The 25,200-nt window shown below is 39.5% G+C and overlaps 1 protein-coding gene across 1 annotated transcript in view; it reads left to right on the forward strand.

Annotated features, from left to right (window-relative positions):
• MTMR3 (myotubularin related protein 3) overlaps positions 1–25,200 on the forward strand; it is a 50,630-nt gene that overhangs the window by 2,179 nt on the left and 23,251 nt on the right. Inside the window, exons 2-8 of the mRNA XM_010174965.2 lie at positions 4,421–4,501; positions 4,872–4,961; positions 6,158–6,274; positions 13,913–13,995; positions 17,046–17,212; positions 21,672–21,768; positions 23,338–23,451. Coding sequence (XP_010173267.2) covers positions 4,499–4,501; positions 4,872–4,961; positions 6,158–6,274; positions 13,913–13,995; positions 17,046–17,212; positions 21,672–21,768; positions 23,338–23,451 — 671 coding nt within the window. The 5' untranslated portion in view covers positions 4,421–4,498. The remainder of the gene's footprint in view (positions 1–4,420; positions 4,502–4,871; positions 4,962–6,157; positions 6,275–13,912; positions 13,996–17,045; positions 17,213–21,671; positions 21,769–23,337; positions 23,452–25,200) is intronic.

Consider the following 25,200-nt stretch of genomic DNA (forward strand, 5'->3'; position numbering starts at 1 on the left):
CTGTTCAACCAAGGCCCAAGGGACAGGCCAAGAGGAAATGGGCTCCAGTTGTGTCCAGGGCAGTTGAGATGGGATGTGAGGAAGAATTTCTTTGCTGAAAGGGTTCTGAGGCATTGGAAGGGGTTGCCCAGGGCAGTGGTGGAGTCCCCATCCCTGGAGGGATTGAAGAGTCGTGTAGACACAGTGCTGAGGGACATGGGTTAGTCATAGGGGACTGGTCAGTGTTGGGTTCATGGTTGGACTCGATGAGCTTAAAGGGCTTTTCCAACCCAGGTGATTCTGTGATTTCCTTTCCCTTGTGCTCAATCCAGTGATCATGAGACCTTGAAGGGAGCAGCATCAGCTTGTTGACATGATGAGAAATGAATTATTTCTTTCAGTATATTTGCTGTCCATCAGATCTGTGAACTTCATTCTAACAATTCACTGTTTCTTGCTATTTTTGCCAGCGATTTTCAGAAGTACTTTGGTGTTGTGACAGTTCAGCTGATGAAGCATTTCACTAACACCTAGAAGCAGCGTGAGCTTGCACAGTATTTGTTTTAGAGCCAGTCTTATAAGTTCTTGTACCATTTATCTTGGCAACATCTCAGTTTATATCTGATAATCCTGATTAAAACTGAAACCACCATATTTATTTTTTTTTATGCAGCTTTCCCAAAATTGACCTTAAAAAGGAAGATTCTCAGATTCATGTAAAAAGCCACAGTGTTAAATAGAAGCTGGTTTGTAGTTGAATGTAACAATTAGAATAAGAAACTTGTTCTGCAGTAATTTGGATGGTCTGTACTGATGGTTTATTTAGATTTTAGGAGCACAGCTATGACATTTCGAGACCTAATTTTCTAAGCTAATACTGGTTTTATTAATATATAGATGCTTATGTAGTAAACTTTCAAAAGAAATATATTTAATCAATCTGAAGTATAAAAACAATTTTGTTACAGCACAGTGCCTAATATATTAAGCAGCTAGAAGAAGTCCAGAGGAGGCCACGAGGATGATGCGAGGGCTGGAGCAGCTCTGCTGTGAGGACAGGCTGAGAGAGTTGGGGCTGTTCAGCCTGGAGAAGAGAAGGCTCCGGGGAGACCTTCTAGTGGCCTCCCAGTACCTGAAGGGGCTCCAGGAAGGCTGGGGAGGGACTTTGGCCAAGGGCAGGGAGTGACAGAACAAGGGGTGATGGCTTGAAAGTGGCAGAGGGGAGATGGAGCTGAGATGTGAGGAAGAAATTGTTTGGTGTGAGGGTGGTGAGACAGTGTCCCAGGTTGGCCAGAGAAGCTGTGGCTGCTCCTCCCTGGAAGTGTTGAAGGCCAGGTTGGATGAGGCTTTGAGCAACCTGGACTAGTGGAAGGTGTCCCTGCTGCTGGCAAGGGGGTTGGAACTGGATGAGCTTTAAGGTCCCTTCCAACCCAAACCATTCTATGATTCTATGATATTAAAACTTTTTATCAGTGATACTAAGAATGCTTTAGATTTGGAATAAAACTCATGTTTTTAATTAGGTGAATGTTTCTTTGATAATTGTGCTTGTAGGAGCTTTCTGTAATAGCAAGGTATTTTTTATCTCCTGAAGGCTTTACTATTGATGTTTAAAATTTTGTCCAAGTTGTATGCAAATTGTCTAGATTAATTGATCTGGAAACATTTGGTCTTAATGACTTTACCAGTGGCTGCTGTTCTGGAAGAGCAGAGTTGGCGCTGGTGAAGAGGTGGTTGGTTGCAGAAGGTGGTTGTGCCAACAGCCTGCAGGAATCACAGAATCACAGAATGTTGGGGACTGGAAGGGACCTCGAAAGATCATCCAGTCCAATCCCCCTGCCAGAGCAGGGACCTCAATGAGATCACACAGGAAGGCGTCCAGGCGGGTCTTGAATGTCTCCAGAGAAGGAGACTCCACACCCTCCCTGGGCAGCCTGTCCCAGGGCTCTGTCACCCTCATTGCAAAGAAGTTCCTTCTCAAGTTTAAGCAGAACCTCCTGTGTTCCAGCTCACACCCATTGCCCCTAATGGGTGGGCAATGGTCACTGAGATGTCCTCCTCAAGCACACATACAAACATGCCCCAGTTCTTCATCGCTCTTCTAGCTGGCTGTAGAACTGGTAGCTGAATATGTAAGCCTATCATTATTTTAAGGATGGAAAAGGAGTTTTGTGTAAACTTTACAGTTTTTAAACCTGCCTTCTCTTGAATCATCAGTCTTCATCATATGAGGACATACTGCGAAGCCAATCCAGTGTGCACTTCTCTTGCTGGATGAGCTGTAAGATGGAGGTTGGTTTGGACGATCAGCCTGTTGCTTGCCCAGCGGTCGTTTTGAATTCGATTGAGCAGGAAGTTCATTTTTTAAAATCTTGTGGATCAAGGAGAATGGTGCATCATGTCACCTGAAAAACAGTGAGAACAGAATGTTAGCAGCTGAAACCAGATGTTTGAGAGCTGCTGAGCTCCTCCTTTCTTGGTATCTTCAAGTCACGAGTAGACATGGTTTTGGAAGATAAGTGTACCCAGCCACAGCGTACTCAAAATCCCAAGTCATGCTGGAATCCAGCACTTGTTTTGAATACAAGGGCTGGAATTTTATGGCCTCTGATATATTAAAGATCAAACTTGATTAATTTCTGGCGTTTTTAGCATTCATCACTGTGATTCTTCGAATATTCTCATCAGTTACAACATGGGTTGCATGTGAACCATCTTCTCCTGCTTCTTTTGGGGAAAAAAAATAATTCTGCCTTTTGAGAACCAATATTAACAATAATACTGTCTTGATTTTGCTTTTGGCAGATGGTGTGTCTGGATTTCCTTTGTTTATAACTTCAAAGAGTGTTCCTACTCTCCATTGTTCTTGCAGGTGTCATGTCTCTGATATTATTTTTTTCTTTATCAGTTTTCATAGCTGATAGATTCAGACTTTTACCAAGTCTTCTAGCTTTTGTTTTTCTTTTAGGTTTAAAAGTGAGATTTAATGTCTACTTTTTACATCAATTTTTAATGAATTAGTGGCAGTTTCAACTTGATTCTGCTCATGAATTCCTCTTTTTTGTGTGTATATGTGCACACACACGTCCTTCTGCAGGCTGTGCAATTCTGAACCAACTTGCAAGCTCTTATACGCTGTTTGTCCCCTGCTCTGGAGACATCAAGGCATTTAGTGATGTCCCTGTTTACCAGAGGCTTTGGGGACAGTGTGATGCTTTCTTCTCGTTGATCATTTTTAGACATTGGGCTGTTTTTAGTTTCAGAATGTGTGCGTCTGCTGCTCTTTTTCCCTCTGTCGATGTTCTGTGTGATGTACAGGATGCAGTTAGCACTTCCTGCAGTGGTGGAGTGCTTGGGAGCTGATGGATTTGAAGTGGTTTTCTCTCAACCACAGCACTGATAATTTGAAATATATTTATAAGTGAGGTGACATATGAACTGGGAACTGGCTGAACTTGACTGATGTATTTTTGGTTATATCTTTTATGTGCTGTAGACTGCAAAAACCCAGTGAAATACCTGAATGAATCCTTTTTTTTAAAAAAAAGAAATTAAAATTCAGGTACACTTTTCTCTCTTTAAAAAAAAAAAAAATTAAAATTTCTTTTTTTTTTTAAATTTAAATTTAATTTTAAATTAAATTAAATTTTTTTTAAAAAGGGAAGAACGTACCTGAATTCAAAAACCTGAATATAAGATAAATCTCAAAATCAAATTGTAACTCCTGCATTCACTTCCCTCATTATGTTCCTGACAGTCAGTTGCATAAACTTCAAGGCTGTATGATCATTAGTATTTCCAGAAGATCTGGAGATGGTAAAAGGTTGGGGGATTGTCAGACAGTGGAGAGAGCAAGTTGCTAGTGTATGGTGATCTGGAGCTCTTGGAAAGATCAGTGCAAGAAAATGGGTATTTTGATACCTCCTTGGATGTAGAGAATGGGTCATAACTATAAAATGAGGAATTGTATCTGTGCATGAATTCCAATTCATATGCTGTAGTTGAACCAAAATGACTTCAGGAGGATCTGACTGCCGGTGTTAGATCAGACTAAACGATCACAACCGTCCCTTTGGTTTTATAACCCGTGTGGTTGTGAATCACCATCTGCAAATGGCTGGGGAGAAAACTCAGGGTGATCTAGAAAGATGAATATGTTTTAGTTTAAATTACATAAACAGTGCTCTAATTGCTGGGTATTCTCCCAGCAGTACATTCAAAGATAATTTTTTTCAGAATGAACAGAAGGAGACAGACACGTTTTGAAACAATTTTGTCTCTCAGGAGAGTTAGTTTATGTGGATTTCATCGTTTTATAATTACTGTTTGCTTGCAGTTTGCCAATAGCTGAGTTCTCAGTCTTTAAAAGTTAATTTGTATTTATTCGCCAAAAGAAAATGAATTTAACTTCATTGTTATTTTTTTTTTGTTTGTTTTCTAGATTTTAATAATAAGTGAAGAAGAGCCTCAGATTATTGTGAGTAACGACGAGGATTTCTCCTCCTCTCCAGGGCCTGTCATGGTAAGCAAAAGCGGTTTGTAGGGTCTGTTACAGAGCAGAATAGGCTAAAATCTGAAAAACGTTACAGAATTAATGTTTACTTGTGGGGTTGTTGAATTTGAAGTATAGTACTAGACTAGATTAGGCTAATGCTTTTTTCCTAATACTATTCCAGGTTTTTTTTTTAATTACTTTATTAATCAGGCTGCAGGAAGGAAGCCTGTTTCTAATATCATATTTAGTTGTTTGAGCGCTTGTCTTTGAAAGTTTAGTAACTTCCTAAAGTTACTGATACCATCCTGTTTGACCTTTGGTCATTGATAGCTTGCTCTGTGGTGAAGAAGGCAGCAAGTGACAGTGCTGAAGTGAACTGTACTGCTTTGTTTCTCAGGATGAAGAGACTCAGCACAGCCTTGAATGCATCCAGGCTAATCAGATTTTTCCCAGGAAGCAGCTAATCCGAGAGGATGAGAACCTTCAGGTAATCACCACGCTGCTTCTTGCCAGTTAAGATCACAATATCTCTAGTTGACCTGTGTGTTCTCTGGCCTCTCCCATAGAATTTTAGTTTGCAATTCAGCACAGTAGTAGGAGAAGCACATTTTCTTTTTAAATACTCATGTACTGTTGCTGAGACAGAGCTTGTGTGTTATTTTACAAGAGTTTCCTTAGCGTGTCTGAAAAATATAACCATTACTTGTGTAGTAATTTCAAGTACTGTGTTTTATTCCATAGTTTAATATTCTCTAGTTTTTTAAAAAAATAACATTAAGCCAGTTAAATACTACCACTGCTTCTTGTTGCTGATAAGCCAAAAGTCTTACATTGCACAAAATGGATATTTTTTAGTTTCTTAATTTTCCAAACTTCCTTTTGAAATCACTTTAGTTAAAATGATTTATCCACGTGGACACTTCTGTATCAACTGAAGAGGTTGTTTGTTTTATTTTAATAGAAAATATTTTTAATTGATTTAAGTTGGTGTAAAACTAGATTATTTTCAAATAAAGCATTTAAACTTTCCACCTAGCTCAGGTAAATTAGGCTTAAGTCACATTTTTAATTAAACAGTTGCAATTTTTACGTGCAACATAATAATAAGATGGCAGGTTTTCTAACTTTATAAAAACAGCAGTATGTCATGCATTTTCATATTTACAGTGAGAAATATGAAACAAAATGTACAATTTGTCCAGCTGACTTCAGCTGTGTGGCATTTAGATAACCAGTCTAAGCTGGTTATCTGAGCTTGCTTAGTGAATTGGGGACCAATCACATAGTAGGTTATTAATCTTGCATATTTTGCCTTCTTTAGGATTAATTTAATAACATGATGGAAAATGCCACTCTCCATTAAGTAAGGAGTGAGAGAATAAATCAGGAGATGGTCAGACTCTGCCAAAATGTGAGGATATTTTGCTCAGATTTTTCATAAAAATTCACTGTTTCCCTGACCAAGCACGTACTGCTCATGTAAATTAAGAGAAAATTAAGAAACATTAAAAAAAACCCAACCCAAAACTACAATTAACCTCTGAACCAACCTTACCCAAGAGTTTCATTCTTGGCAATAATAGTGAGGCTGAGTTCTCAGCAGTTTCAGTTTGGTTTTATGATGATGTGTGCTTGGTTGTACACATAAATGGTTACTGAAAGATTTTTCTCCCCATTCTGAAGGTGCCGTTCATTGAACTTCATGGTGAGAGTACAGAGTACGTAGGACGAGCGGAGGATGCCATCATTGCGCTTTCTAATTACAGGCTTCACATCAAATTCAAGGAGTCTGTTGTGAACGTAAGTGTTATTCATGCTACTGTGGTAATACAGGTATTTTGACCTCAATCCAAGTAAGAGAATTGAGGATAAAAGTACAGTGATCCTGCCTTTTAAGGTTAGTGGTAATGAAAAATCTCTTCATGATGTTCAAATCACATTTTTTCAGGGAGAACAGATACGTATTTAGGCATCAAAAGATGACTCGGCACCTCTGAAAATCAGACTTTGTTAGGAAACTTCACATCACTCAACTCTACGTTCTCTTTACACCTGTCTAAGTCAGGCATTTGTTCTCCCTAAGCTTTGCATATGCTCAGTAGAGAAATACAGGGTCTTCCAAAGGGCTGTTTGGAGCACCTAAGCTGGTTTCGTGCCTTTCTTGGAGCTTCAAAAGGTGGAAGTAGGTCCAGCTACTGAAGTTACATGCCTTGGAATTTGGATAGTGTGAGTATAGTCATTGATGTAAGAGATCTGTGAATTGGACCTCATCTTCAGATACCTACGTGTTTATTTAAAGAGCTTTACTCTGTGTGTCCATTGTTACATATCCAGCTGCTCATGATTACAGAATCACACAGAATCCCAGAATAGCCTGGATTGGAAAAGCCCTTTAAGCTCAAGGAGTCCAACCATGAACCCAACACTGACAAGTCCCTGACTAACCCATGTCCCTCAGCACTGTGTCTACACGACTCTTCAATCCCTCCAGGGATGGGGACTCCACCACTGCCCTGGGCAACCCCTTCCAATGCCTCAGAACCCTTTCAGCAAAGAAATTCTTCCTCACATCCATTCTAAAATGAAATGGGCCTTGTATAGTCCTTTGCAGTAGTGTAATGCTGACATGTACTACTCTTACTAGTTATAATACCACTTGAGAACTATATAGAATTTGACAGAATGTTATAGATGGCACAGAAATATTTTTGTGGGTATTTGTAATAAAACCAGTAAAATAAAATCCAAAGAATCAAAACTTTTTTTTTTCCCCCTCCTGATAATGGGTTTTTCAGCACAGATCAGTCACCAGTCCTGAACTGTGCAGTGGTGAGTTAAGTGTAAAACACCAAAACTGGATGTTTATAAAGCTGACTAAAGCAAGGGAAACGCAGTGTAAGAATTGATGAGTCTAACATGTACATGACTGAGACACATGTGACAGTGGTCTGGAATATCAGCAAAATCTCCTGTGCATGTAACTGATTCAATCTTAAATTTAAATTGTTCTATTTGTTGTTGTTTTGTGCCAGAACTGAATTATTTACTCTGTAAAAATGTTGTTTACTACCTGAAACTCAGTCTTTACTGGTTTGATCTCTGATCATACACCTGTGTTATCTACAGACTTTGCAATGTGTCTGTGTCATAGTTCCGTTAATCACTTTGAGTGCCATTTTAATTCATGAATTGTTGGTGTAGTAGGCAAATAGGCATGTCTGCTGGGGCTGGGGAATATCTGCGTACAGCATTAAAGTGCTAAAATTCATGATGGTGTGGGGTTTTTATCAAAGAAAGGTATTATTTCTGAACATGGCAATTACTCAAAATGATGGCAAAAAAAATTATGATGACAAAAATTTAATTGAAAATTTAAAGCCTTTATCTTCTACTGCTGAGCATACAAAGGAGTTGCTACACATATGTGCCTGTGCAGAGGGAGCGTAACTACTTCTCACTTTTCTTCTGTAGTCAATCCTGAAGTATGACTTGAGAATTAAAGCTGTAAGTGCCACCGTCCACGGGATGGTAGCCAAGGTTCAACTCAGTGCTGCGGTGCCTCAGGCACAGTCCAGCCCAGTCCTGAAGTATGACTTGAGAATTAAAGCTGTGAGTGCCACCGTCCATGGGATGGTAGCCAAGGTGTCAACTCGGTGCTGCGGTGCCTCAGGCACAGTCCAGCCCACTGCATCTTTCCATGCTGCTGGCAGCAGAGAGTTGATGTGTTCTATAGGATTCCTCTGCTGCCCTGTGATACCAACTTGAATTTGAGGGAGGAATTCTGCCAAGGGACCTGCTACAATCAATCTATATTGTATTACTTACCGTTAGATTTATTTTGTAAATTCAGAGTCTGAATGTTGTATGAAATTGGCAACTAGAACTGACAAAGCTAAAGGACTGAATATTTAAAAACAAGGAGCTGAGGCATGAGAAACAAGGGGAGAAGAATCTAGAAATCAAGAGTTTATCCTGAGGAATGCCAGGAAATGGTAGAGTTACTTTATTAGAGAAGCCACTGATGCATGTCCTGCACTTACTGTCATATCTGTCCTTAGGATAATTGGAGGTATTAATTTTTAAGAATTTTCAATTTAATACTTCTGAGCAGGAAGAAGAATTGATGTTTTATTAAATAATATTATTTCTTTGTGTTCAAGAAAGAGTCCGTACAAGTTTGTCAATATTACCATGTTAATTTTGCTTCCCTGACTTTCATATCCAGTGTTCTGCCCTCTCACACTCTGATATCTCTAGGGTTGTTAGTCCTGCTTCGTATGTCATCGTGAAGCAGAAGGATTCAATTAGATGGTGTATGAGGCAGAGCAGAACATAGATTATTCTTCTGTAACCATATATGACATGACTAACAACATGTATGAACTCTACTGCAATCCAAGTCAGACAGGATTTGGAATATCCTGAAGGATAAAGCATGCCTGCAGTAATTAGGAACCGTATTTAAATTGTTATATTTTTGGAGTAATAATCATTTTGTTGATAAAAATTATTGATGGTGATTTTCTAAATTAAATCTTCACTGAGTAATTTTTGGTAGAGTTCATCTTGATTCTTTCCTACTGTTTTTGTTTCACGAGTGCTGTTCAGAAAGCAACTGTAATAAGATCTTTTTAAAAATGTATAAATGTTTACTAATGTTAGGAGGGTTTTTAAAATTATTTTGAATGATTTTTATAAGAATCACTCTCCTGACTAAGTCCAGCCACACAAACGACCTTGTCACCTCTGCAAAGTGAAGTACTTCTGTGTAAGAAAGAGGATTCTTAACAAATACCTGTATTATGGTACTTGTAAAACAAATTGATTCCCCATGTCTGAATGTGCAGCTCTTCTATCTCCTCTTCCGGTAGTCGGAATATTCTGATGGTAGAAATGCTCCTCCAGAGAAAGCAGTGTGCATGTCAACTACTTGCCCCTTGGTAAAGACAACAGCATGAAAGAAATGGAATCAGTTTAAAAATGAATTCCTGATCTTTGCTTTTCTCTTTTTACCTCCCTGTTCTCTTTTTGTTTCCAATTCAATAGACTGACTGTCAAAGTGATGCTTGTGAAACCTCAGTAAGTAGCACAATGCTGTTAGATCACTTGCTGCACCTGGACTTGCAAAGAAATACATTGAAAAGCTGATAATGCTCACATTGCAACACTGCAGAAAACGGCTGTATGTGTCAATCTTTTCCATGGATAATTTCCTAGATCACAGTAATAGTAGGAACATGCTGTTTTAAATGCAAAAACAAAAGATCCAGTAGACCATGCATAAATCAGAGGGATTATGACATTCAAAAGTGTTGACTTATATTTATCCATGGGATAAAAATGCAGACTCAACAGTGATCTCTTAGTGCACGTGGGGAGTTTGGTTCCCAGGCTGATCTCTATTGATTGGCTTTCCTTAAGAAAATTTCAAACTTTGCAGCTGGGGAGTGTTTCTGTTTCATCATTTTTCTCCCTGTAAGCTAATTGCATTTATGGGAGAATTAAAATTGCAGTGTAGCTAATGAAACCATGGACTTGGTTGTAGCCTCTTTCAAACAGTACATTTTGGACACAGTTAAAAAAATAGTCATGCTGGCAAGATGAGGGAGACTTTCAGTCTTGGTGAGTAAGTGAGTTTTAGTATGAGCTTTCCCTTGTTTGGCCTTTAATGGAAAAGTGGTTGATTTGGTGTCATCCTTACATTTGTAGCGCAGTTGTGGTTCTTCTGTGCTGACCAGTAGCTTAGTCCTTGGTTTGTTCTCAATTATTTATGTTTCATGTTAATTGTGAAAGCAGAGGGGGACTAAATGATAGCCTTCAAGAGAAATCCTAACTGTAATTAGTTGTAATTAAAAGCAAAATTTGCTTTGCGTACTCCTTGTAGGTTATATGAACAAGATTGTACCTGGAGGGATTCGACACCCTCCACCTAGGATGGTCCTTAAAGACCTTCTGGGCTGACTGTGCATCCTCAGCTCCTCCATATATCCTATTATACCATGCTTCAGGACATACAGCACATCGTCTTGGCCTTGTGCTGTTTAAAGTAACCAGTCTTTAACATAACCCTGACATTATTTCAGTCTCTGAACTGAGAAAACAAGAAGAAAGTACTAATTACAGCTCCTGGACCCTGGGTGCCACGTGGTATTCTGGAGAGACTCAGGCCAAATGGTATATAGGGTAGAGCATGTAGCGTAGTCACTCGTGAAGGTGCTTGCTTCTAGCAGCCTGGCCATGGTCCACTACACACCACTTGGTGTTGTGGTCCAGGATTGAGCTGTGGGGTGGGTTGTTTCAGCAGTGTAGACATAACTTCTGCTTTTTCTAACTGCAGAAGTATAGTTCAATAAAGATATCTTGTACTGCTGGTAGATAACAGAAAGCAATTAAAATTAAAAAAAAAAAAAAAAAGAAAAAGTTTGAGTTGTAGAATGTTGCTGTTGTTTAAAACGAGGTGATTTTAAAGTAGAGACAATCAAGAGACAGATAGTGCCAGAGCACGATGCTCTAGTCCTCTCTACAATGCAGTATGATTGGCCTTGGATAACAATGCATGTTTATTCTTATGAAAGCAAAAATGATTGCTTCTCCACCGCTTTATTTCGATAGCCATTATTATATGGTGAAATGCCTGCAAATAGAATTGATGGCTCTTTCAAGAGCAAGCTAACTGGGTGTCTGACTTGCTGCATGCATCAGCCTGAAAAACATAACAATGAAAATGGAAGGTTATCAGTGGGAAAGAAGAGTGGGGAATGAGCACAGATAATTTTAGAGTTTTACTGAGGGAAGAATAATGGACAGGAAGGAGATTGAAATGCAAGAGGATCAGAGGACAGATTTTTATGACCGGAAAAGAAAATTAAAAAGATTGATATGAAGGTTGCCCTGAAGAAAAACTAACCAGATTCTAAGGAAATAGATGGTGAGTTGCATGTGGACTGTCAAGAGAAAAAAGAATGGCTGTTGAGCAGGGGGCAGATTGAAAGGGCGTAGAACAAAGAGTGGCTTTGAAAGAAGGAAATTAAAAATAATGCAGGAGTAGGAGAATACTTAGTATGTAATTAGAGTGCAGACAAGAGGAAGAGGAGCCAGAACCAGACTGCTAGGAGGAGGGAGCAAGGTGAAGAACTGCTTAAATGAAGATGAGCATGGGAAGAAACACAGTACGAGGGCTTGGTGGGGGGGGAGTGTGAACAGACACAGCAGCATTTGACTGAGAAAGCAACTCTTCTCGAGCCTTAACTCAGTTAGCTGGGGAAGGGTACTGTACTTTCCATGTTGGTGCCATGTAAGTCGTGGATTTCAATAATTTATTGGTTGTATGTGAGGCTGTCCAGTCAGGAGGAAAGAATGGAAGATTCTCCAGTTTGAGGTCCATTCCAGTCCCTTAATTTATTAGACAAAACTATCACAGCAATTTATCTGCCTTGTGAACTAGAATCAAGTGGGAGAAGGCGTGGAAGAAATTAGTAGTTAAAATAAAAAGATTAACTGTAGCAACAGTACAGATGTACTTGTGTGTGATGCATTGAAATATTCTGGTACCTTGGTATCTAAGTCATCAGCATCTTCACTGTCCTTTCTCTCTGCAGGGGACTCTGCACTCTGTTAGGAAGGATGGTAAACAAAGAGGGGCCTTGTCTCTGGGGAGGGAATCCTCATTTCATCTTGCTAGTTACAAAATTCATAGTAAACTGTTACGGATCTTAAACCAGTAATAATACTGAAAATGTGCACCAAAATTCAAGTTCCAGCTTTATTTGGGAATAAAGTGCTGGGCTGTCGAGTCAGACACCATCTTGTCTCGTCTTCTCCTGTGTGAATTTTCTGTTCTTTAATGGCCCAGTTACAATGAAAGAAGCAAAGAATAACTCACCTGTACTGGCCATGGGAGGTGAGGGTTAGTCCTTCCTCCAGCTAAGGAGGGTCCAGCCTGCTCCTTGCTTGTGGTCTGACTGAAGGGCAGGGGTAAAGGTTGAGCATTAAGACAATCCCTGCCTGTTGTGTTCAGGGGATTGTGAGCTCCAGGTAATTATTTGAGCTTTTGCATTCAGAAGAGGACTCTAGACTCTTGAGTTGGGCAGGAAACATGAGGTGCAACTGTGAGCTGTGTGACTGCCTTCCCAAGAGAGATGAGAGTTTTGATTGCTCTCCTGGACACAGCATTTACCATTTACCATTAGCTTTCTCTGGGCATCTTCATGTTCAAGAGTCAGTTTTCTTGTGGTTTGTGTTTCTGAGACATCTCTTGCCCTTGCCTACTGTTTTTAGTTCCATTTCTTTTTTTCATTCCACTGGAATCAGGTACTTTCTAAGCTTTGTGGTGCCTGAGTAGAAGCTGTCTGGATTCCTCACCCCAGATCCTTGATTGGAGGTGACCTTCAAGGACTTACCCAGAGTCATATGGAAAGGCACTGGCAGATCAGGGTCTTACAGCCACATCCTGTGAGCCTAAACCAGAACTTAAACTGCTGGATCATACTCCTCTGATGACAAAGAAAATAACAGAGTATTTCAGTGTTTCTCTAGTAGCTTTTTTATTGAAGGATCTTGATGGCAGAGGTTTTGTTGCCTTGTATAATGTTCAATATAATCTAGTAAACAATTCAAACAGTTTTACGCTTCATGTTTATTACAGATACTAGCTAAATTTTGTGTTTGGAATTATGTATGAAATGGTTGAATACTAACTTTGATTTGTTTAAGACTGTAATGTACATTTGTCTGTCTCAGGTAAAGGTCTAAAAATGTTAATGAAAACCAGTATTTTCATCTTGTGGTTTCTTCCTAGCGGTACTTGCGTGTGCTGACATGTTTTGCCTGATCAAACTTCTGCTAGTTATATGTGCCATAAAATATAAGTGCGTATAACTGCACCTTTAAAAATGAATGATTCAGCTTTATTACTCTTAATATGGCTGTGTTGATCATGACTGTTGATCTAAACAAGCCAAATGGTTTTTCCTTGAAGAAATACAGGATATTTCCACACAACGAGCATCCAGGCTGTCGCAGTCTGTTAAGGGGGATCTTGCTTAGCAGTTCGTTTTTGACACCAGCAACTAAAATGATATTCTCAAGATCCCTAAATTTGGACCTATAAGAGAGAAAGATGCTTTTGTGAGAGAGGAGCTTTTGGGTTTTTGCTGGTTTTTCCTGCCTTCACATGTGTCACCAGTGCTGCAGTCTTCTCAGCTGTTTCCGTGGGATCCCTTAAGGTTTTTGGAGTATACAGCAGGAGTCCAAACTGAGCTGAAACTACTGGCACATACTTCAGAGCTGTGTTATAAGTAGTTATACTTAGTTTTCTTTGCTTTTGTCTCTCTCTTTTCAGACTCCACATATTCCTATAATAAGTACTTGTGAGATATGTAAAGAAATTACAGTATTAGTGCTGTTTGAAATAAAATTATATCATCTTTTTAATTGCAGGTTCCATTGCAGCTTATAGAAAGTGTTGAGTGCCGTGATATATTTCAACTTCATTTGACTTGCAAGGACTGCAAGGTTATAAGGTATGAACAGACTGAGTGTTGAATGGCCGGTCACTTTGTTTTCCACATGCTGTGGACAGCTGTGATGTTTTAAGGAAGTGGTTTTTTTTCTTACTTAGCAGACTTGCTTTTCCCTCAAAAAAATTTCTTTTGTCTGATTTTGCATATGATAGCTGGGCATTTTTGTAAAGAGGGTGGGAGCAAGATGGTCTGCATTTTGGCTTACAGTATAGCAGCAAACCTTGGTCTGATCTTGATTTTATTCTGCAATTAATTTTAGTCTCACTGTGTTTTCCCTGCCTTGCAGTCAGTTATAATGTATTGCTTCAATTAGTTGGAAGATACAGAACTAGATAAAACCACTGAAACTCACACTTCTTGGAAAAATGTTTAATCAAGATTTGGGGTCGGGGTGGGGGGTTGCAAAACTTTCTGTCTGGATAGCACCAGCCACCCTGCATTGTCAGCAGCTCTCGGGTTACAGCTGCTGTCCTTAAAACAGAGTAGCCTGTTGGAAAAGAAAGTGAGGGATCGAGGGAAAGCCAGATCTGCAACCCTCTCTGTACCCCAGGAAAGTAGATAGCACCATGTAGAAGGGAGTATTTATTTGTGGGTGTCCTTCAGAATCTGCCCCAGGAATCTGTGAGCTACTGAGCCTGAGCTGCAGCTATTTCCTACTTTTCTGCTGCAGACATTAATTTTGATCTGTAAACTTTAATTAACAAGAAAGGAACATTTCTTTTTGATTAAATGTTTGCTGGCAGTACCTATTGTATAATGAAATGAGCCCTAGTCATATCTGAGCACTCAGAATGTTTAACAGGCCAGCTGCTTCCTGAAATGCTGTATTTTGATGAGAACTCATTTCACTTTAGAAGTAATATTTAGTTTAATTTGAATGAAATATTTAACTTCCTCTTAACTTGTAGCTCTTGACATTTAAAAAAAGTCACCCTTCCTCTCTACATTAATTTGTTATTTCTCTTCAGTTGTAGAATGAATACAAATTATTTGTGTTTATGCCACTCCTTAGGAATTTCCCTTCAAAATTACATCCCTGAATGTCAATGTACAATGACACTCGCTGTTGGAAGATCATGAAGATCATGAAGTATGGGGCTGAAGAGCAGGATTTAGAACATGTTCATATTCTTTTTTTCATGTTTTCTTTTCTTCATGTTTTTCATGAACAAAGTAGTTTGTGTTTTGAATAATAGGGCTCAAGTGAAGATAGTACTTGTTATTTGCAACACTAACTTTAAAAGAATCCAGAAAGAAAATGGAGTCTTTAGGGTGAGATGTATCTTGTCTGACTACGGATATTTAATAGAAAATTATCCAGTCTGAGCTAGCAGTCTCAGCTTGCTTTATAGTCAGTGATGGGAAATAAACACCTCCAGGCTGCAGTTCCTCAGAGCTATTTAGACATGTTTCATGAGTTGGACATGTCTTTTTCCTTCCACTGACTGCCTCTTAAATATTTACAGGTAAGGGTAATAAATCCTGCCCTTAGAGAATACAGATGCTGTCATTAACCATGAATGCAGTAGAACACAGACTGAGCTGAATGTAAATACTTGGTGAATATTTTATAACTATAAAATCTTGAAGAAATCTGTCAGAGCAAAATAAATCACTGATCTTATTTCCACCCTTTTATTCTAAAGAGTCCAGGGATCCTCTTTGAAAAGACAAACTAATGTAATTTTAATATACTGCTTTGAAGATTAGTTTCTCCTGTGCAAGGAATATTCTTGCTCATTGTTGTCGTTAATCTGTAATGTTGGGGAAAGCTCAGCTTCAAAACCATTGTTTGTGCTTCCCACCAAGGTCAGAAAGAGAGTCTTATGGCTGCATCAAGAGCAGCGTGGGCAGCAGGTCGAGGGAGGGGATTCTGCCCCTCTGCTCCGCTCTCGTAAGGCCCCACCTGGAATACTGCGTCCAGTTCTGGAGCCTCCATCACAAGAGAGACCTGGAGCAGCTGGAACAAGTCCAGAGAAGGGCCACCAGGATGATGCGAGGGCTGGAGCAGCTCTGCTGTGAGGACAGGCTGAGAGAGTTGGGGCTGTTCAGCCTGGAGAAGAGAAGGCTCCGGGGAGACCTTCTAGTGGCCTCCCAGTACCTGAAGGGACTACAAGAAAGCTGGGGAAGGACTTTTCATAAGGGCAGTTAATGACAAAACAAGGGGAAATGGGTTTAAGCTGAAAGAGGGGAGGTTTAGATGAGATATTAGGAAGAAATTCTTCACTGTGAGGGTGGTGAGACACTGGAACAGGTTGCCCAAGGAAGCTGTGGCTGCTCCTCCCTGGAAGTGTTCTCGGCCAGGTTGGATGAGGCTTTGAGCAACCTGGTCTAGTGGAAGGTGTCCCTGCTGCTGGCAGAGGGGTTGGGACTGGATGAGCTTTAAGGTCCCTTCCAACCCAAACCAGTCTATGATTCTGTGATTCTATGATATGAGATAGGGGCAGAATTTTGAGATTTCAGATGCTGGAGTTTTTCCTAATTATTCTCAAATTAAATGTATTAATCAAATGGCTGTTTCTCCTGTGTTTGCTGAAAAATGTGGTGTTGTTTATGGGAATATAATGAATAGATGATAATGTATGTGGTGGTTTTCTGAGTTTCCAGCTGAGACCATCAGGCAGCAAGGCTCTGTAACACATTCCTGTCTTGGATTATTGTGTGAGCGTTGCAGGCTGAACTCAGTGGTGCTGTCCCTGGTTTTATAGTAAACGTACTCATAAACGTCTCCCTCATTCATGACTAGTAGGGCATATCACTGGTTTATTCATAATCACGGAACATTGCTTTCCTGTTTAGTGTTTATTTTGACTCCCTTAGTGTGTATTTCTTTACTAATATCTAAAGATTTCATTTTAACTCTCCCTTAGCACGTACATAGAAGCAGAACTAAGTTATCAATAAGGTGTTTGTTTTTGCTTTTTGCTTTCAGAGATGTTTTCATAGTCAACCTATGTCATACAGGTTGAGATGTTTTCATAGTCAACCAGGTCTTATAGTCTGGCATCTTTTACTGAAAATTAATAAATAAATGTTTGTTTCTGGGACAGGTGTCAGTTTTCTACTTTTGAGCAGTGTCAAGATTGGCTTAAGCGACTGAACAATGCCATCCGCCCTCCTTCGAAGATAGAAGACCTTTTCTCATTCGCCTATCATGCGTGGTGTATGGAGGTGTATGCTAGTGAAAAGGAACAGCATGGGGATTTGTGTCGGCCAGGTATGTGGAAATCATATTTGGAGACTGGAGATCATCACAAATGCATTGACTAGTAACTGCCTGTTTGCTGAAATCCAGAACTTCCAAAAAAAGTTCTAAACAAATTCAGTCTGTGCTGTTATAACGGCCTCCCAATACCTGAAGGGGGCCTACAAGAAAGCTGGAGAGGGACTTTTCATAAGGGCAGTTAATGACAAAACAAGGGGCAATGGGTTTAAGCTGAAAGAGGGGAGATTTAGATTAAATATTAGGAAGAAATTATTTATTGTGAGGGTGGTGAGCCAGTGTCCCAGGTTGCCCAGGGAAGCTGTGGCTGCTCCTCCCTGGAAGTGTTCTCGGCCAGGCTGGATGAGGCTTTGAGCAACCTGGTCTAGTGGAAGGTGTCCCTGCTGCTGGCAGGGGGGTTGGAACTGGATGATCTTTAAGGTCCCTTCCAATCCAAACCATTCTATGATTCTATTCCATGATTCTATATTGTAAACTGAACCTGGAAAGTTCCAGTTTCGATTTATTTATTTATTTATTGTGTGCATATAAGTTTTTGCACTTCTGCACTAGGTGGTGAATATACTCCTGTGGTATTTAGATGACTATAGTATACCTTCACTTGCAGCGAGGTGTCTTTTAATGTCTTGCATGTCTGCTGCATGGGCTGAGTTTTGTTGTGTCTGAACACAGGAGATATAAGCTCCCATTATAGCTACTTTGGGATCAGTATGCAAAGCAGTACCTGAATATCACGAGGAAATTATTGTGGTGGATTTGATTTAGTCATGTGTAATACTGATAATGTTTTGTTCACCTTGGCAGCAACTTTCAGTCTAAAACATTTTATATTGATTGTGCCCACATTTTCTGTAATTACCTGGAACAGTGGTCTTCATCGTGGATGTTGAGGAGCAGGAGGTGAAGGAGAAGGAAGTCCCTGAGCTGCTTCTGAGGTTCATTCACAGCTGCAAGACAGTGACCTATTTTAGTAAATATCATCCTTGCTGGGAAGTTTTAGAAGCCCACAAGTATATAAAAGCTAATATTTGAGATGCTGGTGGTTATAGCACTTGTTTGAATATAGGCAATCTGGTTTCCAGGCCCTCTCCCATCTGAGGCTCTCTTCACTCACAATTCACACATCTGAGAGAAGTGTCCCAGTGATCAGGCTGAGGAATGTTAGTGTCATTCTGTCCTTGTTCCTGAAGCTACTCTGGGGCTGAGCAAAGGCTGTTGTCTCTTTAGCACCCAAGGAAGAGCAGTCAACAGGTAGCACGTGCATGGGAGGAGGTGCTCCTTGGTTCTGGTACCTGTTCCTGCACTTGACACAGTCTATGTTAGCAGATACTGAAACCTCCCCCCCAAAAAAAAAAATCCTCAGAGCAGAATTTTAAACTCAAGCCTTTTCCCTCCTAACTAAATTCAGGAACTAGAAGACAGCAAACATGTAGATGGCTTGTTAAGTCTCCTTGTAGTCCTTTTCTCTTCCTCACTGAAACAAACGGGCTCTGACCTAACACTAGGTTGGGATAAGAAGCAGCATTTACCTTTTTATTAACCTTTAGCAATCAAGTTTTTTTTTTCTTGTAGGTGTGTCTGTCAAATAATTTTCTTCAATGTTGTAACTTTTTCTTCCCTGGAGTTTGCTTATTTCTGGTGGTAGATATTCTCCTTTTAAAAGCTGAATTATAGTTGAAATTCGTTCCCATACATCTATTACATCCCATACATATATGAGAATGTAATTGAAGAAGTTAATCCCATCGTAATTTATTTTTTTACATCCAAGGAGCCAAATATTTGGTAGATATGAGCAAAAATACTAAATTGCTTCAAAATCTAAGTATCAACTGGGGGAAAAAGAGTAAGTTGTTATCAATGTGTATAATGGAATATATGAAATTTGGTTCACAAGATCATTCTTTTTAGTCAGAAGGCAAAAGTCCACAAAATGGATAGCTTGCTTTTTCTCTGATTTTAAGAATTGATTGGGATGCTTCGAAAATATCCATCTTGGCTCAAAATGCTTTTTAAATTACCAGCATTTCAGGAAAAAACTTATAAAATGTTAAGGCTAGGGTTTCATTTCTCAGAGGAAAATCTGATTTCATGACGCATATAGCGGAAAAATTAAGAGGGAGAAATCAAACAGAATATTTCATTTTCATGTGGCTTTATGTTTCTCTTAAAACCCCCTAACAGTATGCAACATCGAGGATTTGGGATATTTACAGTATTCTCATTTGCTATCCAGAAAAATCCTTAAGGATGTGTCACAAGTTTTAATGACTGTTCCTCGCAGCAGCTGGTAATGAAGTGCAGCCTCAGTGCTGCAGTAGCATGCTGCTCTTCTAATAAAACCTTGAGTTTTTAACAAAAAAAAAAGTCATTGCTAAGGAAGAACATGACAGAGATTGTCTGACTGGAATGTATTGTCCCAATTTCGTCTCTGCAATTGCCAAAGGATCAAAGGGCTCCTCACAGAGCTGCCAGCTCTGTGGAACCATCCAGTGTTTGTAAAACAGGGACTCGAGCAGCTCATCTATTTGAGGAGGTGGCTCAAAAATCATAAATTCAGGCTCCTGCAGAATTCACAGGAGAAGCGGGAAATTGTTGGCAAGCTCTGGTCTAATTGATCTGGCGACAGGGCAGAACTGCAGTGCCTGTGTGATACTGAACAGCCCTCTGCAGAAATGCACGGCACGGGAGGCAGAACTCTTCCTTTTTTATGTACTAGTGACATGATGTAAAGGGGATAAGTGATGAGGGTCAGTCAGGTCCATAGGTTTTACTGCCATGTGCTTGAAGAGTGAATATTCTCCATTTGCACACAATGTCATTCTCACATTTTACCTTTTAAAAAGTGTAAGAAAAATAATCTTATTATGCAGATCTCTTGCACATTGTCTGTATCATAAAGCATGTCTAGATTTGCAAGGTACCATTTCCAGTGTGTGGTCTGACCTGTAGGAATGAATCACAGAATGTTGGGGACTGGAAGGGACCTCGAAAGATCATCCAGTCCAACCCCCCTGCCAGAGCAGGAACCTAAATGAGATCACACAGGAAGGCGTCCAGGCGGGTCTTGAATGTCTCCAGAGAAGGAGACTCCACACCCTCCCTGGGCAGCCTGTCCCAGGGCTCTGTCACCCTCACTGTAAAGAAGTTTCTTCTCAAATAATGAATAAAAATGAATTTAAAAAATGAATAACAGTATAGCTTTTCTTTCACAGTTAAGTCCTGTAGTTAGGCTGCTCTCTTTATTCTTAATGTACCTTTTTCTCTATATTTTTCTAATTGTTCTGTAATGTCACATAAATAATTATTTCAGATGTGTACATTTGCATCTTTGAGATAAATATGTATCTACATATATCTCAGGTATTGAAAGACTTTAAGGGTTTTCTGAAATAGAAAATGGAAGGATGAAATACTTAAGGCATTAATTGTTCAACAGATCATTTTTTTCTTCCCCCCTGGTGGGTGATGCTCTGCCTCATGATTTAATGATACAGTAATTTAAAGAGACAAGCAATGGACAGACTTTCAGAATCATTTTATCTGATGTTGCTCACATGCTCATTAAATTTACCACTTATTTTAACTCTGTGAACCTGGAAATTTTGGATGTTATTCTCTTCAACATGTTGATTAAATACCTTCTAATTCTCTAGACTTTCTGTCTATCAGAATAATTATTCTTTATTGCCATTGTATATTTTTCAGTTGTTTTTTGATACTTTTAAAAAAGGGTCTGGGGAAATACATGGAGCTCATTCCGGTTCCTTTAATATATTAATCCAGGAATTTGTGAGGATCTTGTGACTGATATTTGTGTCCAAGAATCATTTATGCATTTTTATCTTGATATCTCCACATGACTCATGGAGGAATAATGTCCACTTTACAGATGGAAAACTGAGATGCAGGTTAAATTACAGGGCTTGCTTACAGTCATACAGGAAACCTGTGGCTGAAGTTGTGTCCTAAATGGAGATTGCCCAAGTTCCAGCCACTTTCCACATCCCTTCACGTTATCAGTCAATCCAAGGGCTTCACACTCTTCTCATTGATAGAAAATTCTCTGAACTCCAGGAAATAAAAACCACTAGTGTTTTCCCGCTAAGACTGCTAACTGATCTAAATTCCTTTTGCTGATGTGCTTGGTTCAGTCTGCAGCATTATTATTTCTTACATGAATTTACAGAAACTGGTTATTTCAGAGAAGAAGTCCTTGATGGACTGTGACATCTCTGGGGAGTTGACCAGGGAGAGCCATCAGTACAAGCTGTGCTTCTCCTGATACGGATTTTCAAAATAGGGTTGTGAATTGTGGATGGTGGTTTTGGGCTATTTCTTTCTCTTTTCAGTTTGTAATAAGTGTGAGTGCAGTGGTGTTTCTCTAACTATTTTGAAAGGTATCTTACCTCTTATTTTGCATTTATTTTCTCTCTCCGTTTTTGATATCCAGGAGAACATGTAACTTCAAGGTTTAAAAATGAAGTGGAGCGGATGGGTTTTGATATGAACAATGCCTGGAGGATTTCCAACATCAATGAGAAGTACAAGTAAGTTATGTGGGCTGCTGATTCACAGCCAAATGACATCTCAAAACACCAGTTTAGTTATAGCAGATTACTGGAACTTTTTCCAAGTTGTACAATTCCTAATAAGGGACAATTAGAATTATGATTTTTTGTTGCTTTATAGAAAAAAATATGCTTTTAAAGTATTATTTAACATTTTTATTAGCTGCCACAATTTTTGTAGGCTTAGAAATATCAGATTTTAATGTGCTTGCTGGAGGACTTCTTGGAGAATAAGCATTCTAGTGGAAGAAAGGGAAGCATTAAGTGAGCGAAGAGTGGGGTTTGATTGAACTTTTAAAAGACATTTTATTTATTGTGTCTTATTCTCTAATTTATGAAAAAGACTTAACTCTTCCAAACCAACTTTTTTATTTTTTTAAGCTTGTAGATCCTGAAAGTAAGTGAAAACATTTTCTGTAGTCTTGAAAGCAACAGACAAATGTTCTCTTCTCTAGCTGCTGGAGCAGAGAAAGCTGTTCCTCCATTCACAGCTGGTGGGACAGAGTGTACTGGCTGATCCCTAATCCAATTCAGAGCAAAACCAGCAGTCACACTGGGTGATGAAACATGTTTCAGTGCTCTCTCTTTGCAGGATAATGACTTGCAGCTGATAGTCAGTGTCTCTGCACGAAGAATGTTTGAGTTGGTCTCTAAAAATCTGGGGAAGAAAAAAATAGTTATTCCTTATGTATTTAATATTAAAGAAATAGGAAAAAAAAGTTATATGTCATGTATATGTTATGGAAGCAGAATGACACAAACTACTCCCTCCCTTCTTGTGGCCAGCACTTGAGGAAGGAGCATTTTTTCAGGATGATTGATAGATTTTTCTGAGTAGAACGATCTTAGACACATGTTCATTTCTGTCCTTGTGCAGTAAATGTGTCTCTTTAGGGGATGGACTGGGGTTGAACTAGTTGATGATTCAGCAATATACCGCCATCACTGCTGACTGCTTGCACTGTTCTCATTGGCAGTCATGGCTTTATTAGTTAAATTGTGGAGTTAGGAGCTGCATCTAGGAGAAGAAAGTTCCAGTTAGCTGGTCAGACATAATCCAGTGCACTCAGATTCCTGCCTTCAGCAAGGGGTGATTAGCCAATGTACTTTTTGTACACTTATCTAAGTTTTCTGTCTTGAATCCAGTAGCCCAGGGTGGCTCTGATTCTTGTGTTTGTGACCCAGAAGTCGAGTGGCTAATTCTTTAGCTTGAAAAGACTTGGAATTTCTTTTCTGTGGTCTAGTTTATTTCAGCAGCTGGAGTTAAAAATCACCTACATGCAAATTTCCCAAGAAAACACCAGCTTGAATCTTCTAATTCTGAAATGCATTTATGCACCTGGATGTTTACAGTCGGTTTTGTACAGGGGGGAGGAGGAGTTGAGTTTATTAACATACAGTGGAACAGGAATTAATGAAATGGCAGTTTGCTGAGATGAGCAAACTGTGGTGTCAGGTGGTTGTACTACTTATGCGTGTGTGTTGTCTGGGAAGTGTGTAACTGCTCCACATCCCTTAGTTCAACCCTTTGCACCCCTTTTCTCACAGGCTCTGTGGTAGTTACCCCCAGGAGATCATCGTTCCTGCCTGGATAACGGATAAAGAGCTAGAGAGTGTGGCAAGCTTTCGGTCCTGGAAGCGTATCCCTGCTGTTGTGTACAGGTGAGGCCCTTGCAGGTGGAACAGCTTTGACCAGGCTCTACATGGGGTGTTGTAGCAAATAAAAGCTGAAGTAAGTTGTAACTGGGAATCTTTGCTTGTGATGAAAGGTGTTCAGGCTCCTCTGGGCCCCGGATGTCCCCTCAGTGAGCCTGACAGACTTTAGAAAAAGTGTTAAAGATATTATTTTAAAATAGTATTTTAATAATTTATTCAAAGTAAAGATTGATCTGGCTTGCACCTTGTTGTATTTTTGCAAGGATAATGTGATGTGGAGGGATGCTGCATGAAGGCCCAGGACCTCCTAGGGTAGAGTTGGAGAACTAGGCTGGGAAGAAGCAACAAAACCTGACACAGTCCCCTCTGTGCTGCCTGGTGGAGTTGTACCCACCCTGGGACTCTGTCTGGGCTGAGGTCCTGCTGTTCCACTCCAGAAGGATCCCAGAAGTGGTGTAGAAAACAGGACCTCAGAACAAAACACAAACCACCTTAAGGGTTTAGATACCAAACAAGGCTGACGGGGAACCCCTCGCATGAGGAAACGTTCAGTCCTGTATTTAACTGACAGCAAAGTATGACCTGTTCGACCTGATAGCTTGGGGTCTTTGTCTCTGCATTTATTACCTATATATTGGTTTATACCTATTCAAAACTCCAAGAACGTGTGACAGCAGCACATATTGACTCTTGTCAAGCTGTAAATGAGGTAAGGCAGACTTACTACACAGTCAGTCTGAGTGGGAATAATACTTTGTGTCTTTTAATTCCAAACACATATTGTAGCAGCACTCAGTATGTGCATCTCCTGCAAGTCATTCCTAGGGCAGGCAGTTAAGACTGTTGGGGGGTTTTTTGTTTTTTTTTTTTTAAATGAAAATGCAAAAATGTAAGATAAAGGCATCAGCACAGCTGAAGAAATGATAAATGGCGTCTCTGACTTGATACTCCTTTGGTTTTTCTCTGATTCTCCTCTGACCAATACTCAGGGTGCAGTATAAGCAAGGATAAATACCAAAATTATTTAAGGGGTTGGAAAACTGAGATTACAAAAGATGTACAGAAATGTACGTGTTAGGTCTATCTACATGTTTTAGATATTTTTAATCAGGCAATCTCTTCCTTAAATTGAGTCCAGCAATTTTTCATAACAAAATTGCATTTCTGAGATACTGGTTTTTGACAGCTTCTTTAGAAAGAAATCTATTTCAGGATCTCTTTTTAAAAAAAAAATAAAAAAAAAATTCTGGAACCTGTCATTTAATACCTTGGCCACTTTCCTGGTGTATTTATCCTCCCATAAATGTTTAAAATCTCTTTTAAAAAAATCAGATGACAAAGGGATTAAAAAGATAATGAATACTGATAATTCCATTAAGTCTGCCTAGCCACCCATTCTTTCTAAACAGACAGAAAGGAAAAGCTGATCTCTGAGTGGCAACTTAAATTTAGAGAGCAGTAAAGTTGACAAATTCATGCCTGAGTTGGAGGAGCAAGTGGAGAAGAGTTAAGAGTAGGTCACAAAACATTATTTACCCAGCTTAAGAGCTCTCCTTTCGTGAAAGGAGAACAAATTAGCTTGTGGAAGCAGACCATTATCTTTAAATCCTCCTATGTCTTCTCCTTTTTCTTCCAAATAATAGAGGGGTTAGTATGGTTTCTTCCCGAATCTTAAAGAATTGCTGTGTCCTCTGGTCAGCTCTGTCAGGGGGAAAAATACTTTCCAACGTATGCTAATTTTTTTAAGACTTCAGG

This window comes from Antrostomus carolinensis, unplaced genomic scaffold, assembly GCF_000700745.2.
Source record: "Antrostomus carolinensis isolate BGI_N321 unplaced genomic scaffold, ASM70074v2 scaffold21129, whole genome shotgun sequence".
In the NCBI taxonomy this organism is placed as follows: Eukaryota; Metazoa; Chordata; class Aves; order Caprimulgiformes; family Caprimulgidae; genus Antrostomus; species Antrostomus carolinensis.